At 44.8% G+C, this 22,466-nt stretch overlaps 1 protein-coding gene across 2 annotated transcripts in view; it reads right to left on the reverse strand.

Annotated features, from left to right (window-relative positions):
- Myo10a (Myosin 10A) overlaps window positions 1-22,466 on the reverse strand; it is a 40,001-nt gene that overhangs the window by 3,950 nt on the left and 13,585 nt on the right. The window contains exons 4-28 of one of the 2 annotated variants that reach the window (XM_071708814.1): window positions 22,285-22,373; window positions 22,145-22,208; window positions 21,950-22,059; window positions 20,921-21,205; window positions 20,639-20,816; window positions 20,230-20,508; window positions 19,692-20,021; window positions 19,279-19,566; window positions 19,043-19,200; window positions 18,436-18,813; window positions 17,847-18,190; window positions 17,256-17,724; window positions 16,979-17,181; window positions 16,634-16,905; window positions 16,325-16,501; window positions 15,558-16,008; window positions 14,522-15,318; window positions 13,929-14,033; window positions 13,178-13,656; window positions 12,823-13,107; window positions 12,530-12,741; window positions 12,245-12,440; window positions 11,105-12,077; window positions 10,719-10,961; window positions 248-618 (exon numbers count right to left, since the gene is read on the reverse strand). In XM_071708814.1, coding sequence (XP_071564915.1) covers window positions 248-618; window positions 10,719-10,961; window positions 11,105-12,077; window positions 12,245-12,440; window positions 12,530-12,741; window positions 12,823-13,107; window positions 13,178-13,656; window positions 13,929-14,033; window positions 14,522-15,318; window positions 15,558-16,008; window positions 16,325-16,501; window positions 16,634-16,905; window positions 16,979-17,181; window positions 17,256-17,724; window positions 17,847-18,190; window positions 18,436-18,813; window positions 19,043-19,200; window positions 19,279-19,566; window positions 19,692-20,021; window positions 20,230-20,508; window positions 20,639-20,816; window positions 20,921-21,205; window positions 21,950-22,059; window positions 22,145-22,208; window positions 22,285-22,373 — 7,736 coding nt within the window. The remainder of the gene's footprint in view (window positions 1-247; window positions 619-10,718; window positions 10,962-11,104; window positions 12,078-12,244; window positions 12,441-12,529; window positions 12,742-12,822; window positions 13,108-13,177; window positions 13,657-13,928; window positions 14,034-14,521; window positions 15,319-15,557; window positions 16,009-16,324; window positions 16,502-16,633; window positions 16,906-16,978; window positions 17,182-17,255; window positions 17,725-17,846; window positions 18,191-18,435; window positions 18,814-19,042; window positions 19,201-19,278; window positions 19,567-19,691; window positions 20,022-20,229; window positions 20,509-20,638; window positions 20,817-20,920; window positions 21,206-21,949; window positions 22,060-22,144; window positions 22,209-22,284; window positions 22,374-22,466) is intronic. The other variant, XM_071708815.1, reaches the window with a different exon arrangement.

A 22,466-nucleotide genomic window follows, 5' to 3' on the forward strand; every position in this document is an offset into this window, starting at 1 on the left:
ATTAACTTTAATCTGACTTTTCACCTTTTTCTAATTCTTAGAACTAGGAAAAAAAAGTAAGTTAAGCCGAGATTAAATTTAATCTATAATTAGTAGAAATGGATATTAGAGTTGTTCAGCGGTTCGAATTGTGACATTAACGATATATTTAACACCCTTTAAATAAAATCGATTTTCCGAGAGCATTCTCAACCTGGGATCACTTTACAAACGCGCTACGTAAATTATGTCAGAAATATCGACTCACTTTTCTGTGCTCTGACGGAAGTTCAGCATGGCGTACTGCAAAAGGGAATGCTTGCCGTCGTTGACCACCGGCCCGGTCTCGTAGATGCCGTCCTCCTGGAGTCGGAGATTATCCTCCGGCTGCCGCCACTCCTGGCTCGGGCTCAGCTGCTGGTTTTGCAGGTTTTTCTGATGGTTCGCCTGGTTGACGGCCGACACGTGGTTGGGCACGCGACCGATCGGTACGTGATTCTCGTGTTCGGTGATTACGTGATTGGAATGGTTGTGGGACTGAATGTGATTCGCGTGATTCGCCTGCGACTGTATCGTCTTCGTGATTTGGGACACGTGATTCTCGTGATGATTGATCCTCTGATGTGGTTTCTGATCGATCTGTAGATCAAACGAGCAATTCGTATATCGATTGTTATAGCAATTGGAAACCTTATTTATTATTTTTAAAAACGACATCTGATTGACTCACACAACGACGTAATCTTTTATATTATTACTCCGTATTATATAGTAATATCCAACAGTTTCCGGCTTAAAGATATAAAAAAGGTGGTAAAACAAAAACAACGATTCTTATTTTTTAATGTAATCATCCTTTATTTCAATATATTTTTTTAAAACAATGACTTTTTCTATATTACCAAAAAAATATTCTGAATTTTTATCCTTAGTTTAACATTAGCCCCTGATGTAGCTCCTAGTAATTATTTTGTATTTTCAAAATTCAAGTTTGATTTGCGTGGAAAAAAATTACCAGTGATGAAGAAGTGATTTCCGCGGTGTTAAACCATTTTAAGGACAAAAATTCAGAATATTTTTTAGCGATGTAGAAAAATTAATTCATTATTTTAAAAATGTATTGAAATAAAGGATAATTATATAAAAAAATAAAAATAATTGTTCTATTTTATCACTTTTTTTCATATTCTTAGGCCGGAAACTTTTGGACTTAATTACGTATATTGCCTGCATTTAGTTTTTCATATCTATCGTTTATCATTCCCCTCATAAATACTTGACGTTAGCGACGGATCGTTTTCTAAAAGTATACAGGGATGCGATCCAGGCCCTTTGCATCGCTCGAGGCGCATATCGGGTAATCGCGAGAAGCGATCTCGTTTACGAGCTGGCAAGGCGAATACATTTTTCGCGCTTCTCTATTTCTCTGTTTCCGCGCCGCGCCGCTCGCGTTTCCTTCTTTTCCTCGATGTTATCCGCGCGCGATACAGGAATACGATCGATCTTAGCACGCAAGTAAACGGGTTTCTCCCCGCGCGCCGGTCGTGTACCGCAACCTGGTATACAGGAATGCGACGTGACACGATCATCAGGTGTAGGCGATTCCTTCTTTTCAGGCCTCGCCGCGCAAAGAGACCAAAAAAAAGGACGGAGGGAGGCGTAAATGCAAGGCGTAAATTAACAGCGACTTCCGAGACAACGCGCGCGATTTCTCAAGCGTTCTTGCCGCGACGCGGCCGTTCGAGCGGATGCCGGACGTTTCGGCGAAAGGGGTGCCGGGTCACTCTTTTTTAGCTCCTTTCCGCTTTCGTTGATTATAATTATGAAGATACGCGACGGAAAGTAGGTGATTGCATCCTGCATTTCTTAATATCCTCAAGAGTGTAAGTTGACGACGGCGACGGCTTCTTCGATATCTGGTAGAAACCCGACGCCTCGCGTGTGTTACATGAAGTTTTTCCCTCCCCTCTCTCTCTCTCTCTCTGTCTTTCTTGCAAATAGAAAAGATCGATCATGCTCGCAGACAGATATCAAGTGGAAATGGTTCACCAACGTGATAGCTAACAGGTAGAGCCTGTCATATCAATTCATATAGAGGGAAATGTGGAAAAATCGATACTAGACGACCTTTGCGAGAGAAATCCGGTGGAACCAGGGACAAAACCGGACGGTCAACAGCGACAGGTTGATAAAAGCTCTCAGCGAGACTTGAAATGCGCGCATTTTTTTATTGACTTATGCGAAAACAAGCGGGCAACCTATTCGATGATCGTTCAATTTCATTCCGCTTTTCCTCTAAGCGAGAACGAAGTTGAGAGAATCCATCAACGGACGGAATGTTGAGTCACGATTTCGCTCTGAACAGGGAGCGGTGTACGGTGTCTCGGCGCGTAAGTGACACCGGGTATATCGATACTTCGGAATCGACGAGAGCAGAATGCGCGAGCGGGATATAAGCAGACGTCGACCCTGACCTACATAATCGTTTAATGCACCGAGACGCGACGTAAGACGTTGATGCGGTTGCTACGCGCGTCCAAGTAAGCCATATTGCGACAGATAATAAGCGCAACGGTCTAACGATTTCCGCGGCGGCGGCGGCGGCGGCGGCTGCTGCTGTTATTATCGTGGCATAACTGTGATGTAAAGAGGTGCGAAGTACGGTGCAAGCGGCGGGGTTTCAGGTAGGCGAAGAGGTATGTACAAAGAGTGACAAACATTGCGAAAACGGACTACTGGATGACAATCGGGAAGTTGTTGAAACTGAATAGCTGTTATTTTCGAATGATGAGTGGACAGGATAAAATCAATTAAACATTACCGCGCAGAAGAAACTTGTCATTTTTATTAGGACATAAATTAGTGCAAGAAGAATGTATATTTATGAACTTGTAAAAACAAATGTTTTACAAAATTTAACTGCGCGCAGTGATATATGATGATCAAAAGATTACGACACGATTTTTGAATTCTTGAATTCTTCGAAGACACAGTTACAGTTATTAATGTTAGAAAATATATAAAAAATATATAGAAAATATTCAATAGTTTTCAAACGTGTCATTAAATTCAGCTAATCGTCATTTTGAAAATATATATTACTGAGTTATGCAATCAGCCGAATTTCTCTCTCTTTATTTTATGTGGAAAGCATTTATTTCCACATATGTATATTCTTTTTGCACGACATGCTAATAACAATGATAGGTCTTTACTGTAGTATAATATTTAATTGATTTAACTCTGTCAACTCGATCGTTACAAAATAACTATCTAGCTCCAACAACTTCTCGATCGTCACCTTATATGTTGACGGAGGAAGCAGCCTTGAATCGTCTCTTTTGAAAAGTATTTACACTCTTTCGCTTCTTATTCAGTAATTAAAATAATTAATAACTTCTTCTCTCTTTATAACCATAAGTAATAAAAAAGTTGGAGACATCCTTGAGATGTTTATTAGGAATTTATGCAAGTTGCCTCTCGATAAAAGTCAAGTACCGTTGCATCACCTGATTAATGCAAGCTTTTTTACTTGTACCTCGCTGCACACACCTGGGCCTATTAACCATAATACGAAACATTCGCGCTCCATTTGATTTCATTTAACAGTCCATTTGATTTAATTTATCCCGTGTACGGTGGTCTCTCGGTGCCTTGAACGCCTCAGATTCCTGGATAATAATAAACGTGACGAATGAAATATACGCGACCTGATAGCTCTTGACTTTCTCGTCTAATTTCTTCAAGGTCTCCTGTATGGTGTTGAGCGTCTTGTCGCTCGTCTTGTCTTCGTTCTGCATCTCGCTGCTGTCGTTGCACGTCGTTGCGTTGTCGGCCTGCGTTCTAAGCTCCTCGAATCTCTTCAATATCTCCCGGACGCTCAGCTTGCTCCCGTCCGCGTTTTCCTCCGTGATGGTCTCCATCTTCGCTACCTTGCTACGTTCACCGTTAGTGCGCACGATGATCTGCTCGCCGTCGTAAAACTCCTGAATCAAATTATCGTTCGTCCTTGGCTCCTCATCCTTCGGCTTCTGCTGAACCGGCTTCTTCTCCCGAGCGTTCTTCAAGGCCGCGGTATTCTTGGAATTTCTCAGCTCGCAGCCCTCTTCGATCCTGAGCTGCTCGATAGTCGGCTGACGATCGTTTGCTCGCACGATCGGCTGCAGGAAGGTCTTCTGGTCCAGCTTAGACACGTCTATCCTGGGAATATTTTCGTACTCGAACTTCTGCTGGCCGAAGGCCTCCTTCCTGATGTTCTTGTTCACGTCCAGATGTTCGGAATCCGGCTTCTTCTTCTCCCTGCCGCCGTCTTTCGCGAAGAACTTGATGAAGCTGCTTCTCTTCGTCTTGGGTTGTCGGTCCGAATGAGACGCCTTCTCCAGAAACGCTCCGGAATCATCGGTGTGCCCGTATTCGTCGCTGCTCAATTCGGACTCGGAAGATTTCATCAAGAGACTATCGGGAGAGTTCGTCTTGCGCTCCTCGTCGGAGAGGTTCCTCATTTCGTGCCTGCCTATGAAGTTACCTTTCTTCCGATAAGCTAATTTTGAGTCTTGGATCTCGTGTTTCCAGTAACCTTCGTCTAGACGGCTGAAGGGACTCTCGGGGGTCGGTCTGCGTTCTCTCGGATCCTTTCGAGGATCCAAGACGTCCTTCCGCGCGAGATCGCCGAACTCGAATTTGCGCAGGAACTCCGAACGACGCACGATTCGCTGCACGTTGCTGAAGGATTTCGGCTCGAACTTGTGAAACTCGTTCTCCGATGACTCGGAATAGTCGGTGAACTGATTCAGAATGTCCGGACGGTGTTTCTGTCGACGTCTCAGCGTCGTCGGCAACTCGGCCCAGTTGCTGACGAGTCTCCTGGAGAACACTCCTTCGGTATCGGACACTTCTCTCTCCATGATAGAGCTAGAAGAGAAACCCTTAACGGAAGGCATGAATGTCGACGCTTAGAAAACGCCTGCAGCTATCGCCACGACTCGTACGTGTGCCAGTTCGATGCCGTTCGACTAGTGAATTCTGTACCCCAACCTTTTCTAACGCCAAACAATCGTAATTTCACTCGGATCTTCCGAAGGATGTAGATCACGGATGAAGGACCGTCCGCGGAACATCGTGAGAAAACGCCCGGAAGAAGAAGACTCTCGTGGGACCCTCGTCGAAACAATGCGCACTTTTAATTATAATTACTTCGCGCCAGCGAGACTCTCCTCTGCCACGACGAGAAAGCTTTCATGCTTTCTTGGAATCGTCGCGTCGATCGCGTGGTCGCGTGCCTCAGATTTTCGTCTTTAATTGGCGGTTTGTTCGCGAATTTCACTTTTCACTTATTATGTCCGAAATGTCGATATTCGTATCGAGTTTCAGATCACACTCGTAACGAGGTAACGGACTCTCATTGATGAACGACCGTCGTCGCGCGACGGCCGTTGGATCTCAACTGGGGAGGAAGAAACAACGGGCGAGGTCGATCATGATCTCACTTACGCAAGTGAGCCAGGCCCTTACGACCTTACTCGCGCGAGATCGTTAGCGATCGTGCGATCGCCGTCGCGTCCCGTTTATCATTACTCACCGCCGCTGCTTTTACACGGAGCGTGAAAGGCACAGTCTCATCCGCGGCGGAATAATCGTCGCTGATTAACTATACATTCGATGCGGAGAGCTGCGCGTTAACGATCGGCAGTCATTATCGTTGTGTTAACCTTGTCGGGATCCGCGAATTACAGCTGCGCGACGCCGAGAGTCGAAAGTCTCTCGACGAACGGCACAATCATCGAGTCGTTTTCCACTGTATAAGAGCTAATGTAGTCAAGTTCTTAATGTTTGTCCATCTTGTAAAGTCATGTAGGTATGTTCCTTTCGATATCTTCTCTCGTTCAAAAAAATTGCGCTTCCGTTTCCTTATAATGATATCAGCTTCGCTGGTTAAAGGACGAACGTCGAAGGAAGACGTAGCTTCGTTTCAGAAGTATTCGTTAACTTTTCAAGCACGCGTAGCGCGCTGTGAACAGGAAGGCGCACGTTTCCCTTAATATCTTCGAGTTAGCGGATGTTCCTCTCCGGAAAATTAGCTCCGGAAGCCCGAGAGAGAGAGAGAAAGCCACTGTTATTTCCTGCCGTCTCGCTTCGCGTAGCAAAATCGGATTCGTTTCTTTGCGCGAGAACAGATTTGAATCGGCGGGACTTTTCGCGCTGAGTTTCGGTCCTCGCGCGGCTTTCGCCGTCGTATGGGACACGCGTGCGAGACTCGCGGGCACGCTGCTACACCTGCACGGCACGGCGGCAGTCGATGAACTGAAGAGCCGCGGCCGCGAGGCTTCCGATTCCAAGGTACCGCCGTTCCCTGCCGGCTGTATTCTGTTAGCCGATGCCCCTTCGGAAGACGGATATCTGGGTCGGGGCCCCACCACGTTCCCCGCCGCGGTATGCGTGGCGCATACGCTAGGCATGGAAAATCATGCTGCGCCGCTCTTATCGGAGAGACGCTCTTTATACCGCTTCGATCTTGTCCGATCGGAACGAGTATAATACTTACGTTCCCGATTGTCGAGCGAGATACGCGTTTCGAGGGAAGCGTTTACGATCGCCGGGACCTGCCCCCCCCCCCCTCGTTTGAACGACAGGACCTCCCGAGGTCGCGGGTAAATGTCGAGTGGCAAGAAAGAAAGTGTTTATCTAAATGCGGCGGCCTTTTTTTGCTTGCCATCGGCGAAATTAATGAAGAATACTGATAAAGTGAAAACACTTGCAGATACACGTATCGTCCCAGTTTCGCACCTGTTATTATCCACCTTTCTCGGCGGGGGGGGGGGGGAAGGGGGAGGTCTTAATATTAAATTTAAATTTCAGTGTCTCTAGAGTTTAATATTCTCATGAGAAGTCCCTTTTATTATATCGATAATTTAAAAACCACTGGCGTGTCGCTCGAGATATTTTTCCTGAAGAATAAATTTGTTGGTAAAAGATCGCCACGGATGGGAGGAAATCTTTTGTACGGTCTCTATAGCTGCACGATTCCACGCGACGACAATGCGCGCCGCGAGCACGGCAATGAAATAGAAATCGGAACCGGAAGAGGGAGGAAAGGAGTCGGAAGCGATAGCTCGTTATACCGGATTATTGTGATTTGCGGTTCAATGGGGATCCCGTCCGCAAAATCTTCAATCCCACGCCTACCGCGCGCGATACGGCTTCACAGTTTTTCCCGTGTCCTCGTCTATTAAAAAGCAAAACCCGGGGAGTGTTTTCGATGTCCCGCGGAAACCGCTTTCGAAGTTCACACGGCTGTGCACACGGTCGATGCACCTGCGCCGCTAACGGAAACGACCGATTATCCGCGGGGCCCTTAAAATCCAGTCATCCATAGTCCTTAAGTAACTTTTCGTGTACTCAGTCTTTTCAATCCTTCAAGTATTTCAATTGCAATTGTTTTATATAACTATATAAATGACTCATAAATAGATTTATTTTGTCTAAATTTTGTTGCAGTTCATAAATTTGTATCATAAATATCTATAACTTTTTTTAAATCTCGTCCAGATAATACTTTCCTTTCGAAACACTTTCTGTTCGAAAATGCTTGCGTTTTTTTTTTATTTCAAGAAATTGTTGAAGAAAGTTCCAGTTTTCGAAGACTGGCGTTCGATCGAGTGTCGAGTGTCGAGTGTCGAGTGTCGAGAAACTCGAACCGATATCAGTCCCCGGAGAAATGGCACTTTCTCACTCCGCGTTCTTTCCGTTTCTTTCAGAGCGACATTTTTTTCGCACGCGGAAGAAACGAAATATTTTCCGCGATCCGGATTGCGTCGCGAGATTCGTTTCTTCTTTTTTTCCCCCCCTCGTCCGGAATTTAGAGAGACCGCGGACCGGTCGAGCGACAGCGAACGCGGGGGAAAACACTTTCCTGCTTTTACGTTTTCTATTTACTTGCTCTTTCGTTCCGCAATTCTAGCCGCTACGAGATGTCACGTGGGGGACACGCGGAATGCGCGCGAGGCAGTGAAATTGAAATTGTTGTCCTCCACTTTGCGCGCTTGCAACACGATGCCTATTACTTTAATGAAAGGTGTTTGTTGGCTCCGGGATATTTGATTGGACGGTCGGCTCGGCAAAGACAGCGCGATTATATCGAACCTTTATCCGCCAAGCATCTCCACTATGCATGAGTATTTTTATCTTCCGCAAATTTCTTTCACATATAAGGATTTTAGTATTTTTCTGATTAAGAAAAGTCAAAAAAGTTTTAAAATTTAAATAATAGAACAAATATTTAACTAAAAACATCTCTCCAGGATTATTATTGCTATAATATAAACATATATGATAAATTACTTTATCTCGAAAAATTATCCTAACTCAGAAAATAAGTCGTCCGAGGATAACGTATAATAAGCCAACTCACTTTATGCGACAAGTCTCAATTATACAACTACATGTCAATTATATGTTTGATGTTTGATGCGGAATAGAAACGTTTATCCCGCAGAGCAGCGTGCATAACACCGTTGAAAAATGTGTTACGAAACGCGCTTTTCATAACTGCAGTAGCGACTTTCTTAATAGGCTTCTCAAAAAGGAGAACATGCAAATAAAAATTTAATTTTGAATGTTTCAACATTTCTGTGCCTTTGCTCAAGAATCGAAATTACAGGGGAATGAAGGGCGCGAAGGAGATTTAGGCTAACGTGGCAGAAAGAAATAATGAGCACCGTTTCGCATTAGCAATTCAAACCACTTCCGGTGTCCGTGTTGGCGTGAGGAGAGCAAGCTGCCGCCTCCGGTAAATACGAGTTGCTTGAACTGAGAATCGCCTGAAAGAAACCCAAGTATCCGCGCTCTAAATCTTTTTTTTTATCGAAACTCTCGTCTCGTGAAGAAAGATGCAGAAAATTGGAGTAGCTGCGTTATTTGACGATTAAGAAATTATCAGGCGGTTTAACTAGTTTGCGAGATAAAAATACACTATTTTTGTCGCACACTTAATTCCGAAAGACGTAAAATGAGAATTAATCTATATAAGATTTTAATGTTCGAGTACTCTTGATTTCACGCGAAACTTACTGTTTTCAATTAAAATTAGTAATAATAAAAGAGAAATGTCAAAGATACAATGAAATTATCATTCCTTTGTAATGCAAAAAACTCTCCTCAAGAAACGCATTGGACAATGGGAGTCGCTATGCGACTAATTAAACCGGCTTTCTACGACTGCCGCGGCTGGTCTCCACGCCACGCGATATATGTTTTCATGAATACCGAATCGCGAATTTTTACGCACGGCTCGCAGCATTCCTCCGTTCCGATCCTTTGACATCATTCCACATCTTTAGACGCCGCGAGGAAACACATCAGACTCGTCCGTCCTCCAACGTTGCGCGAAACGTTGCACGCACAGCGCACTCGCGATTACGCGCGCAGCTCTTCTTTTTACCGTTATATAATCCGTAATGGAATTTTAAATTGCATGCATGCCTCAGTAAAGGTTTCGTTTATTCGACAATTATCCCGACTGACGGAAAACTTCAATCGAGGTATAATTGGGGGAAAATTACTTGATTGTCAACGACGTGAAAGTAAGATAACATTGAAAGAGTTGAGGGAATTGCGACACGACAACGTGCCTTCTAGGTTGTCATTTATGGATGGTATTCGCATTCCTGGTTTTTAATACAGAAACGTAATTGTACGACACGTGTGACATTGTAACAAATCATCAACGAATGTCAGAGATTAATTGAAAATTCGATTCGACGGTTATTTGCCTTGTGCTCTCAGCTTTCTCTTTCCCCGAAAGAATAACGATCTCGCCCGTGTGATTTAAGAGCGAAATCTTGAATGCACATTAAAAATGTATCGGAATATACGTATATATCGAAAAATTTCAACAAGAATCTGCAGCAAGAGCTCCTCTCTGCATTCAGTCATCGGTATTCGGGAGAACGTCCGTCACGCTGAACGAATCGGCTTCTTGAATCGCGTGCGGCGACGATGCATGCAGGTGTATCTGATGAACAGGCGTAGCGCGTGTTATAAGAAATCCGATCTCTCCGTTTGCACAAGACGTAAAGACGAGTCTCTATCTCTCCTATTTCTCTCGCGCTCTCTCATCCGAGCGCAAAAAAGCATTCTGCGTTCTGCGGACTTAATGATTCACTATAAAGGATAGACTCGATCTCGAACGGCGTTTAAGACAGAGATGGAACTTTTACCTTTAAGAGCGGTTGCCTGCGTCATCTTTGACACAGCATCGGAATGCAAAGATCAAAACATCCGAGAGATTGAAATCTCCTCTTTTTTTTTTTGGCAATGATTACGACGGAAAGAATACCGGTTTGCAGGGAATCCCCGACGGCATTCTCGCGGAATGTCGACATCGCGCAGTTTGGGTCGAAAAATGAAGAAGCGTAAAAGAATAGAAGTAGTATCGAGCGCGGCGTCCGTCGGCGTGATGGATCGCTGGTGCCGACGTTCTCCGATGGCGAATAGGGGGAGAGATAAAGCGGGGAAGAATGAAGAGAGACGGCAGAGGAGGCATTGGCCAGCACATATGACCGCTCACTGGAAACGCAATTTACACTAGGCGTTGCCCGCGGATTGCCTCGTTACTACCAGGCTTGCGTGGCACATCTCGTTTGTGCCGTTATCGTTTACGCGGTCGACCATCGCTAATTGGTCGTGGACGAGCGCGCGATGGCTCTGACCGTCCGCGGAGGAGACACAGGATCACCACTCACCAGCCTGATGTATCTGCCGATCATCTCCGCCAGCTGTGGGGCGCGATTCGTGTGCAGAGGCAGTCTGACACCCGACGCGATCTGCAGTACGCACACTCCCGACCTGGACGAATTCACGGAGACAATGTCCTCCAGCGGCAGGGTCTCCAGGATGATCAGGTCGCCATTTAGCGTGCGCTTGATCAAACGAAGTCCCTGATGCGACACCGCCACGTGTTGTGTCTCCGGGTGTTGAGGACCGATCTGCGGCAGGATTCAAATTGAGATTACTGAGAATGATGAAATAATTTTTAGATTGTTTTTCGGTCAGCGTTTCTCGGTCAGAGCGTTTATCGACCGACAAAGAAAGAATGCTTTTGAACAATTTAGAACGAGCATGAACTTACCGATACGGGAAATATTCGGGCGAAGTATAACGGCCACTGTTTCGCCATATCCACGATATTTTTCTTGATCGTGATCTTATGTTGCGTGCTCTGGAGATTGTCCAGGGTGACGCCATAGTTGTCCAGCATTTTTAGCATGTTCTGCCGGTCCTCCTTGGTGATTCTTATGCTGGAGGTCGCAAGGACATCGTACGCGACCTGGCAGAACACTAGGTGCAATGCCAGGGGGCTATTCAGCGTCTCGTTAGGCGCGAAAACCTCTTTCTTGACTCTCAAGGTCCACGTGACTCTGTTATATGTGAAATGCGCGTTGGAGGTTTGCGGGTAGAGCTTGGTATTCACCACCTCCTGGACCTTCTCGATTTCCGGCTTGTCCGCCGGTGGTAATACCGGCTTGAGAAACTCCGGCCACTCCTCGATCTCGATCCTCTCCATCTTGTCGGTGCGGTGGGTTGAAGCCACGCTCGACCGTCTGTCCACGTCCCGATTGTTGAAACTCTGCCGCGCGACGGTGAAGGACTCCCTCGTATTCGGGATCACGCCGAAGTCGCGCGGCGACGGCATTCCGAAGCTGTCGCGGGATTTAGGAGACACGTCCCGGGTCATGCCGAAGGGATCGCGCTTCCCGGTCGATCCGTCGAACGCGTACTTGGAGTCAAAAAGCTCGGAGTTGAGGTCGCGGCGCGAGTCGAAGTCGGAGCTGCGATCGCGCACCGAACTCGCGAGATCGGTGCTGTCCTTGCCGTAGAAGTCCTTGGACTTGTCCTGAGCGCGAGCCTTGTCGAAGTCGTTTCGGTAGTCGTGACTGTCGCGCAAATGCTGCTGCGACGCGAAGATGTCGCGGCTTTGACTGAACATCTGATTCTTCGGGAAGTGATCGTAGGTCTCGGAGTCCGGAGACGTGCGGAAGGAGTCGCGTGTTTTCGGCTCGATCGGCGCTGGCGGAGATCGCGGCTGAGGCACACCGGATTGGCTGGAACAAATCATTTGCCGATTTTGTTGTTTAACGAAATGCATTTGTCATATGTGATAAAACAAAATCTTCTCATATCTCTTGAATTTTTTTTTTTTGAAGGATTAAAGCGTTTGCTATTTTTAATTTAGAATAATTTTCAATAATGTTTAATTTGATGCTGTTACCTGTTACTGTACACACTGCCGCCTCTTGGACTCGGGGGCTGCGGCGGCGTGACAGGCGGCGGGGGCGGAACAGGCCGTTCCATTCTCTCGATCTGCGTCCTCACCACCTGAGCTTGCGTCATCATATCGGTAGTGCCCTTAGAAGTAACGCTCTGGGTGTCATCGACAGTGGAAGCATAATCATCCCACCTGCCACCTTAAAATTCGAATTTTTTGATTAGATATATGTCTATACCTAGTTATGGCATTTGTGACTTCATAATGCACGACAAAAGATCTAATTACCCAGTTGTTGTTCCAACAAGAGCTTCCTATTATCTTCCAACCGTTTAACCTTTCCGTCCTCTCGCGGGAGAGCGGGTTTCTCAGCCGTCTTCGTGGATCTCACGCTATGATTCGCCGTTACTTTCTCCAATCTCTGCCTCATCTCCGAGCTGAGTTTCAACTTCCCTATACTTCCCGGCGACGGTCTCTGCGCGCCCACTTCCAAAGCCGACCTGCGAAAGAATCCGACAGTTTGCATCATCGCTCTTTTCAGCTCGATATAAACGCCGAGAAAGAAGCGTGATGTTAATTACTTCGATTTCTTCTTCTTCTTCTCCCCTTCTTCTTTGTACCCGTTCTCGTGTTTTGCTGCGGTCGCTGATGGATGCGCGATCATGGACCGATCTTCGTTGCTGACGATGTTCTCAATCTCGAATTCTTCCCACTCGACACCGCCTTCCGTCGCAGCTTCACCATCGCCTTGGTCGTACTCCTGATACTGCGGCGTTATCTTGCGTTGCTGTTGTTGCTGACGCATCTTGAATTCTATGAAGCTATCCTGTCCTTGATTCTCGTTCGAATCGCTAGGCGGTGGCCACCTATCGAGATAAAAAGAATTAGTCGCCTGGATTAGCGATTTATTGTCAATTTGTTGGATTTTGAACTCACCTCCATTTCCCGATACGCACTGTCTTTGCCCTGCCGTACGGATCGAGGAACGGTCTAGATTCGGAAGGATCGTGAGATTCCAAAGGTGGAGGCATCGGCGGGGGCGGTGGAACACCCTTGTTATTGCTCAAACTTGAAGGATTGCTGTCAACGCTGCTCTTCCGGTTCTTCAACTCGCTGAGTACGTTAGTAAAGTTGCTCTGTATGTTACTTTTGTTTAAATTGGCTCTCTTCACGTCCGCCTGTGCCGATGACGGCTTCCTATCTACCACTTTTCGATCCACGCTGATCTTCCGCGCGTAATCGACGCTCGTCTTCCTGGCGGCCTCAGCATTCTTTCTGGGCGGACTCTGCGACCGGTGAATTTGAGCCTTTACCGTCATCGTTTCCTGCCGATTCGTTGGAGTGGAAGTCAGCAAGGGGGTTCCCCGTTTCTCAGTTGACCATAATTCGCCGTCGTCGGGTTCTCTAAATGAGACCTAATCCAAAAAAGATTAGATTAGAGAGTCCTCGATTAATTTGGAAAATTATTTACAGCAAGGTGATTTGCAGGAGGATTGATTTAAGATTAAAAAATTTATTCGGAAGAAAGCCGCGGCGAGAATTGACGAATGAGACATTGTTTGATCAGGTTAGCTATAATCCCGAATATCTTCCTCGATTTCTGCTAGATGATAATATGTACATGATATTTCCGTAGCCGTAGGAAAGCCACAAGGTACAGCGTAAGTTAGTTAAAATCAGTAGATACCTTGGAGTAGCGTCCGATAGAATCATTGGGCCCCATATGGGCACCGATTGGGGGGGCTGGGGGAACAAGATTCATGCTTGAGGAGCCAGCGGGTAACACCGTGCTCTGGAAATACACACCCCATACCGCAGTGCGGCTCAGAGACCCATAGGATATCGCCCGGAACGACGATAGATTCGTTGAGAGTTAGTTTTCACTAAGCGTGCATATCGCCGATTTCAGTTACCGATGACGGATCATCGAGTTAATGATAGTTAAGTGACCGTGAAATGAGAGCCGCGATGAACCTCTTGCAACCGTGCTCGACATGCAACGTCTGCCTCTGATTGATTTACCGTGATTCAATGTTCAGGAATTCAATATTATCTGTTCAAATAATATAAATCAAAAGTATATTTAAAGAATTAAGCATCTAAAATCTTAATCTAGAAGATGAAAAACTCTTCTAGATAGATTGTGTTCAACAATTATAGTCTTAATTTGAATCACGATAAAAGATCAATCCATTAATCATCCTGTTAAATCACTTGAACCTCGGATATTAGACTTTGTACAGATTTCTTGCCTTCTATCTTTCTTTATTAATTTCTTACCGGTTGCTGTGTCGAGTTTTGCGGGCTTTGGACCAACAACTGCTGCAGAGCCTGATTCTGTGCTAGCAGCTGCTGCTGTATTTGAATATTCTGCGCCATTGCACTCTGCAGGAAGGCTCGCTGAAGATTCTGTTGGTACGCCACCATGTCGTTGCTCTGTCCGGGCGGTGAACTGGGGTACTGTGGTAAGCTAAGCCCTTGCATGCTGTAGATCGGAATGGGCATGAAACTCGCGCCCATGTTCATGTTGGTATTCTGCGTGGAGGGGACCTGCTGTGTAGGGCTAAACATGGGCATCATCATTGGCGGTGACATCATGCTCTGCGCGATCGGACTGAAGTTGAAGGCCGCGTTCTGATTAGGGATGTCCATATTGCCGCCACCTTTGATCTTTTTCGATAGTTCGCTCGCGCTGATATTTACATTTTCGTTTCTCGCTATCATCTCCTCAACGAAGTCATCGACCGTGACTATTTTGGTAGCTCGACTGTCGATTTTCTGTAGATTCTCGATAACTGTTTGGTCGCCGGGTGGCTTATTGTCATGTGAACCTTTTATCGAAGCGGCCAAACTGCGGGCATCCGATAGTTCGTCAAGATTGCCGTCTAACACGGGCATAAAGAGCTCGTCCAGAAACTGATCCACGTCAGAAGCTTGACTGGGCACTCTCACGCGTCGCACGTGCGACGCCAAGGAAGGCGCTTCGCTGGTGTCAGACATGGCGGACGATTTTATTCCGTATTCACTCTTCTCGATGTAAGCGCGACTAGACTGGCTTCCCGGCAGCGCGCGTTTGCCTGTAAACGCGAGAGGAATAATCAATACGCGGTCGATACGGAAAAATTGGGTTGCATAATTGCCAACTTTCTCCACGATAGAAATTCTCTAAGTAAAATACGTCTTACGTAATTAACAGCGAATTATCGTTGACGTCATGACGTAATGCGTATATGCTATAAAATTTTTTTAAATCCCTTAAAACATGATAAAAAGATAAGATAATAAAGAAGAATGAGATTTCTTCCCGATGACTTACCAGGATATTGCGACTTGATGAACCTGGACTGCGACCTTATGTAGCTCTTATCGTCCTCCGATCTTCCGGTTTGACTAACGGACTGAATATCCGGGTATTCAAAGTCAATCGTGAGATCCTCCTCCTCGATGTTGGGCTCCGTTGTCCTTGTAACCCTGCTGTACTTCCTCTCTTGCGTGATATCAGTACGCGTCATGTATTCAACGTTACTGACCGCCGGAGTTTCGCCTATTCTTTCCAAACTGTGATACCGTTCATTCAACTTGGACGAAGAGAGCCCGAGATTGGCGAGTTTTACCGGTGAAGATATGATTTCCGATTGAAGTAAATTGTCTAAACTTCGGCTACGCTGCTTCTCCTTTTCGAAATAGCGGTCGTTCAAAGCGGATTTCCTCGACAACCCCATTTCCGTCGTGGTGTCCAAAATGACCTCGTGCGATTGCTTTCGTATCTGTATGTAATATGTATCATATTTCTAGACTTATTTGGTAAAAAAATTATTTATTAAGTTATTAAATATAGGATTGAGAGAAAAAAACAAATAAATATAAAAACAACAGTCATACGCAAACGTATTGAATAAGTGACTTTTAATATAACAAAAACATATTTTTTAAATAAATTTCTTAGTTTACGTAATTATCTTAGAATAATTGGATGTTATAATTTGATTTAATATATCTTCAAAAAATACTATGTATTTAAGTATTAGTTAAATTCTTCATTTGCTTGTAAAAAATCCCAAGATTAATTAAACTAATACATACGGGTGGTTTTACAACGGGTGGCTGCGGTGGAGGAACTGCCGGTCGCCTGGGTACCTGAATCTCTAACTCAACAGGCTTATCAACTGGTTTTGGCACTGATTTTCTTTCCAGAGGCTGGAAGGTTTTTAAAATAGGAATTTCCATTTCTTGTTCCAACTCCCGAATAACTTGGACGTGCTGGAAAAAGATATTCTATTATTTACAATACAAAAACAACAATTTAACAGCCATTACTTCCATTCTATTGCATTCTCAAGTTCATTATCCCTTAAGAATCCTCTATTAAGGTCAACGCTAAAACTTTCTTACTTCTCGTTTCTTTATGGATGGCAGACTGTTCTTGCGCTGTTCCAAGAACATGTGCTTGGCGGCGGGGAAAGCTGGCGCCAATTCCATCTCCGAGATCAAGTCCAGGACGTAGTCGAAACCGTTAGTCTCCGTCACGATGGCGTCCGGGCCGTCCAGTTGATTCCAGAGCGTGATGGTCCAGCCGGTGTTCTCCACCCCGTGGTTTCGAACCGCGAGATTGGCCAACTCTTCGCATGTGGTCCAGGAATCCATCGCGCATGTAGTTGTCTCACCTATAAGAAAAATTATCGATTACAATGGAGTTTTCATGGTAGCACGCTTTATTTTTACGAATTCGAGATTTACCGTCGTAGAAACCAACGTTGAGCGCCATATTTACGCGATTTCTGTTGGCCCGCCATTCTAGGACGCACGGTGGATAATTCCTAGGCACTTGGTGCACCGTCTGCTGATTATTATTCATCATACGGTATACCGTTCTCTCGCCTTGCAACAATTTGCGTTGACAGTAAGCCTTGTAACCGTCGTAGGCATGATCGGAGACGTATCTGATTAAAGAATATTATTAATTAGAGATAATTGTAATGTATCGCGCGTCCGGTGTGCAACAAAGACAACTTACTTCAGAAGATACTTGAAGAGCGTGGCACTGGGCTGGAATGCCGACAAGCAATTGGACAGCAGCAGCCATCCTCTCTCTTTGTTGGCGTCGTTCTCGTTCTTCCAGGTTTGATTCGCCAACTGGCACAGTATCTCGTCCCTCAGCTTCTCGTTCACGATGCCTTTGTTAACGATGTAGTCGCCCAACGCTTGTTCACGTTTGCCGTTGAGATTACTCTCATTCATGAAGCGCAATATCATTTTAAAGATCATCAGAGAGTCCGTGTAATCCTGATCACGAGCCTTCGCTAGGAACGGCGTCTTAATCGGCTCGCGCTTCATCCCGAATATGTGACTCTTGAAATAAATGTTGGTGAACTTCGAGAACTGATACTGATCGATGTCGGGCGGCAGATTGTAGGTGTAGTTCATTGGGATGACTTGGCCGACGACCTTGAGGAGATTCCGTTCGGTGTGCGTGGGTTGCCAATCTGGAAATTACAAAAAAATATATAATAATCCAAAGAATGATTTGTGAAAAATATGAAACACGTCTAAAGACTTGGATGAGTTTCATGATATTGTTTTAATATTTATTTTGGTAAAAACGTACCATCGAGTTTACTGTAAATAAAGGCCAGTTCTGCGGGAATTTCCAAATGATTTACACCGGCAACAGCTCGCGAGGTCCTTTCCTGTTCCTCCCGTTGCTGCTTCGCTTTCGCTCGCTCCTTACTGGCTCTCTCGATTTCCGCTCTCTTCACCATCTCGTCCTTCAATATCTTAAATGTCTCTCGTTGCTTCCTACCTCTGTACAGTTTCTGCGCCATCAGAACGCCCTTCTTCATCGCACGGAACTGCTTACGTTCACGGTAACCGCGATACACCGCTTGTATCAGAACTGTGCTTCGAGAAATATTGAGGAATCTTCTGCGTGCCAAGAAGCCTCTTGTGTATCTGCAACAGAAACCGTTAGAGCGACGTCCGGGAAAGGTTCACACATTTATTCACATTAATCTCACTATTTGTAAGAGGCAGCTGTAGTGAAATAAATTGAAAGAATTTATTTCTGTGAGACATTTAATCGTCACAGAGAATCATGTAATATATATAATTAATAAATATATATTATATATAATTAATATAATTACGAAATTATATAAATATTCTTCTGCATCTTTCTTGCATAATTTGACACATACCTCTGGACTGTGATGGCCGCTCTCTCCAGAATCAACGCTCTGTTATATTCTAGGGCTCTCTCCAATGATTCGCGTAAAAACACTCGTGTAAGTCCGAGCTGATACTGCGACTGCGCCTCTTTCGGAGCCGCTTTATCCAAAATTAATCTGCAGAGCTCCTTGTTGGGCGCTCCCCTAGGCAAATGCGTTGAGACAAGATATCGATACCGATCTACAAAGTGTCCGAACAGAAGGCGAACTGGGTAGCCAGTTTTCCTGATGCGGATCGTCTCCAGCATGCCCGTGTATCTTAATTGTTCAAGCACACAAGGCATGTCGAATTTCATCGGTGCCTTCTCGGTGTTCGGCTTGATGCAACGAACAAACCATGGATTACATCTGCAAACAAAAACTTTAACTGTAACTGTAGCCAAATCATGACAGTAATAACTATTACAAAACTCAAAGAGATTGATAAAAATGTCAATTAAAATGTTTTATTTAAACCTATTAGAGATTTTTAAAATTATTTACTTCAAATTATTAAATTATTTTGTCGAATTAATTTACATTTGCAATTTTTGTAATATTGCACGACAAATTTATCGTTTGAACCTGGAATGCTTACTGAGACATAGATTCTAAGAGTTGCTGAAGACTATCGTGAAATCGAGCCGAAACAGTCGGGGTTCTCGGCTTCATGGTGACAAATCTGCCATTCGGTTTGTTCATAGTTTTATTAGCTTCGTGAGTGTTTCTGACATGCTGGAACATCTTGCTAACCATCTGTAATCATCATGACCGTGTTACCGCATTGCTGTAAGACTCCTCCAGCCTAACAGCATAAACTAGATACGAACTCACCGAAATCTTGCTACTGATCAGCAACTCGACTACATCCGGTCTCAAGGTATCTCTGTTCTTGTCTAAAAAGCCCTCCACATTGTACCAGACCTGTCCGGCGTAATGCCTGATCGCGAACTCGGCGGAGTTCATTCTTGGCCTGGAATACAGTTCGCTCAGCGCGTGATTGTAATGGCATTTCTCCAGGAAAGAAAGATCCGTCGCTTTAGGGAAGTTACTCTCATCGTCCAGCAGGTGAAGAATGCCCACCGGCTTTTTCGCGATCAGGTGGATGACCGGCAAGTTATCCTGAAGCAGACAAACGGACAATCAAATTATTTCTACGACTCATGTGCTTATGCTCTAGCTTATGCTAACACGTTTCGCGAAATTTTTATGCTACGAAACAATCATATCGCCCAAATAAACCTCACCGTATAGTTGATGGTAGTCCAATCGATCTTCTCCTTCGCGTACTCCTGTTGCTCGAGCTTGAAGATGTGCTTGTTGAAATAGAACTGCAGGTTCTCGTTCGCGTAGTTGATGCATAGCTGTTCGAAACTGTTCTCCGTGAAATTTTCGAAGCCGAAGATGTCGAGGATCGAAATGGCGGCCGTCTGCTTTGTGCCCTTATAGACGATATGGTTGACGCGCGCGACTAGCCACGAGAAGAGCGAGCTGTATAGCGCTTTCGCGAAAGCGTCCCTGGCATCGAGGGCTTGGTCAATATTCAAAGCCGTGAAGACTCTCTCATTCCGTGCTTCCTGCGACGATAAACAAACAGATTTATGTCTTGTTAATTTGATGATAGTCGGAACAATAAGAATGTTTACTAACAGATATTTAAAACCATCGTAAACTTGCTTTTAAACATCCTTATAATGTCTCCTCGACATGTACATGAATTATGGATTTAATCGTAGATTAAGGAGATTCAAGGAGTGAAAGATGTGTACCGAAGTGAAAACTTACTGTCGTCTTGGTAGTGAGTGCTCGAATGATGCCATCGGAATTTACTTGAAGAAGGTGCGCCGCCCAGCGTATTTCAGCGTCGGAACCGACTTCCACGCCTTCCTGGCCGTGCCTCATTTGCTTCCGGTGAAAGTAAACGTTCCCCAGATGCAGCACGCTGGCTAGAATCTTGAAAATCGTGTCCTGTTCCTCGGACGAGAAGCCGAGGACCTGCATGGCCGACAAGAGCGCCTTGAAATCTTGCACGTCGCTCTTGCCATCGATCTCGCAGTTTCCACCCTGGAACAAATGCGGAAAAAAACTTCAATATAATTTCATTATTATCTTATTATTAATTTTGCGATATGACTATCCCCTTTTCTAAGTTGAGATGCAGGGAATTTTGTTGTACGTTCGCGCGCACACATACCTGGTTTAAATAAAAATACTTGTCCGGTGTAAGCAGGCCGTATTTATCCCTGAGTTGCTGGTCGAGTCCAGCTAGAAGTTCATAGAACACGTGGTAGTTCCTCTCCTCCGAAGCCTGAGTTACTATCCTACTCTTTTCTAGAAGGTATTGCGTTATTCTACCGCCTATGATCGCGCCGCTGAGAAATAGAAAAAGTGTTTGCGTGATGTGGCCACCAACAGAATCGACGAATTTTGTACTTCATTATTCTTTAAAATGTATATATTTTTAAACATTACTCACTCTCTGAAGTGAACCTCCAGGTATTTCCCGAATCGACTGCTATTGTCGTTCCGCGGCGTTTTTGCATTCCCAAAGCTCTCCAGGAGCGGCGTCGCTTCTAAAATTTGCTCGGTAACGAGATTATTCGGCGCGCGATTGACGGCCGCGAGATATTGCATCACCAACTTCGTAGACTCCGTCTTCCCCGAGCCAGACTCGCCGGAAATGACGACCACCTGATTGGCACTGGAGTTATTGGCTGCAGTCACCTGACTGTACGCGGAAGAGCCCACGGCGAATAAATGCCTGCAAAATAGAGTAAAATGGTAAGCAAGACTTTTTCAGACGTAAGTTGATCAAAATACGACCTAAGTTGCAAGACTTATATAAAAGCGAGATAAATGTTAAGTAATAAATTAAGTATTGAGTATTGTTGATGTCTAAATAAATCGTTTGCCATCGACAAAACATATAGTCTTGACACAGTCTTTACTTAATTGATGTTTACTTAATCATTAGTCAGTATTTAATTTCGTCTTAGCATTTTATACAAAGTTCAAAAAATAAAGGGATTTAAAAAAAATGTATTTTAACCCTCCGTCCCCCCCCTGGGTCTTTTTGGGCACAAGCGAAATTTTGAGCTGATCAAATATCTCCGAAATAAAGAGAGGGCGAGGTCCGGCTCTCCTCCCTAAAAATAGTTGTTATTAGTGAAAACTCACTCGCCAAGGGACGCCAAGATCCGGCAGGCTGGACAAAATGGATCCAGGGGGGTAACGAAAGCAGTAAAAATAACGGTGGTGACGGAGGGTTAAGTATTAAAATAAAGAAAAGATAAATCAATCTTTAACAAAATTTGCCAAAATAAGGCAAAGGAAGCAATAGGGCTGAAGGACAATCAAATAAATTTTATTCTGGTATCAATCAACTAGTGAAACGTTTCACTCATGTAAAACGAGAAGATTATATAAAGATTGGTATATTTTTTCTTGTATTTTAATACACTTAATATACTTTTTTCAAAAATTAGATAAAGAAATTAATACTAACGGTGGAAGTGTACCAAGGATTCGTCCCTCGTAAAGCTTCACTTGATCCAATCCGTAGATGTCGAACATTTTGTACGGGTTCACCGCCACGAGGATACTTCCTGTGTACGTCTAAAAATTCATCGCGAACGATTATTAAAGCCAGTTATTAACACTTAGGAATAAATAAATTAAATCGACGGAAAACACGACGTACGTAAATTAATTCCTTGTCGTAACGGATCTTCAGGTTCCATAATAACGACGCCTCGTTCAGATCCCTGCAATTTATTCAATTTGTTTAACACAGGTGCGTGATAATTACGCGAATAGACACGTGATAATTTCGCGACTTACGTCAACTGAATCATGTCCTCCACACCATTTTGACCCAAGTCCTGCCTGGGCTTCACTCCGCTCAGGTTGGTGAGAGTGAAGACTTGCGGCTTAAACACATAATTGTATGCAATTATTCGTCGTTTTTCCGCACGAAGATCCAGAGTGGCCGCGGCGGGCTTGACAACATGCATTTGTATAAT

This window comes from Temnothorax nylanderi, unplaced genomic scaffold, assembly GCF_030848795.1.
Source record: "Temnothorax nylanderi isolate EJ_2023f unplaced genomic scaffold, tnyl_v1.0 TNYL_tig0071_pilon, whole genome shotgun sequence".
Taxonomy (NCBI): domain Eukaryota; kingdom Metazoa; phylum Arthropoda; class Insecta; order Hymenoptera; family Formicidae; genus Temnothorax; species Temnothorax nylanderi.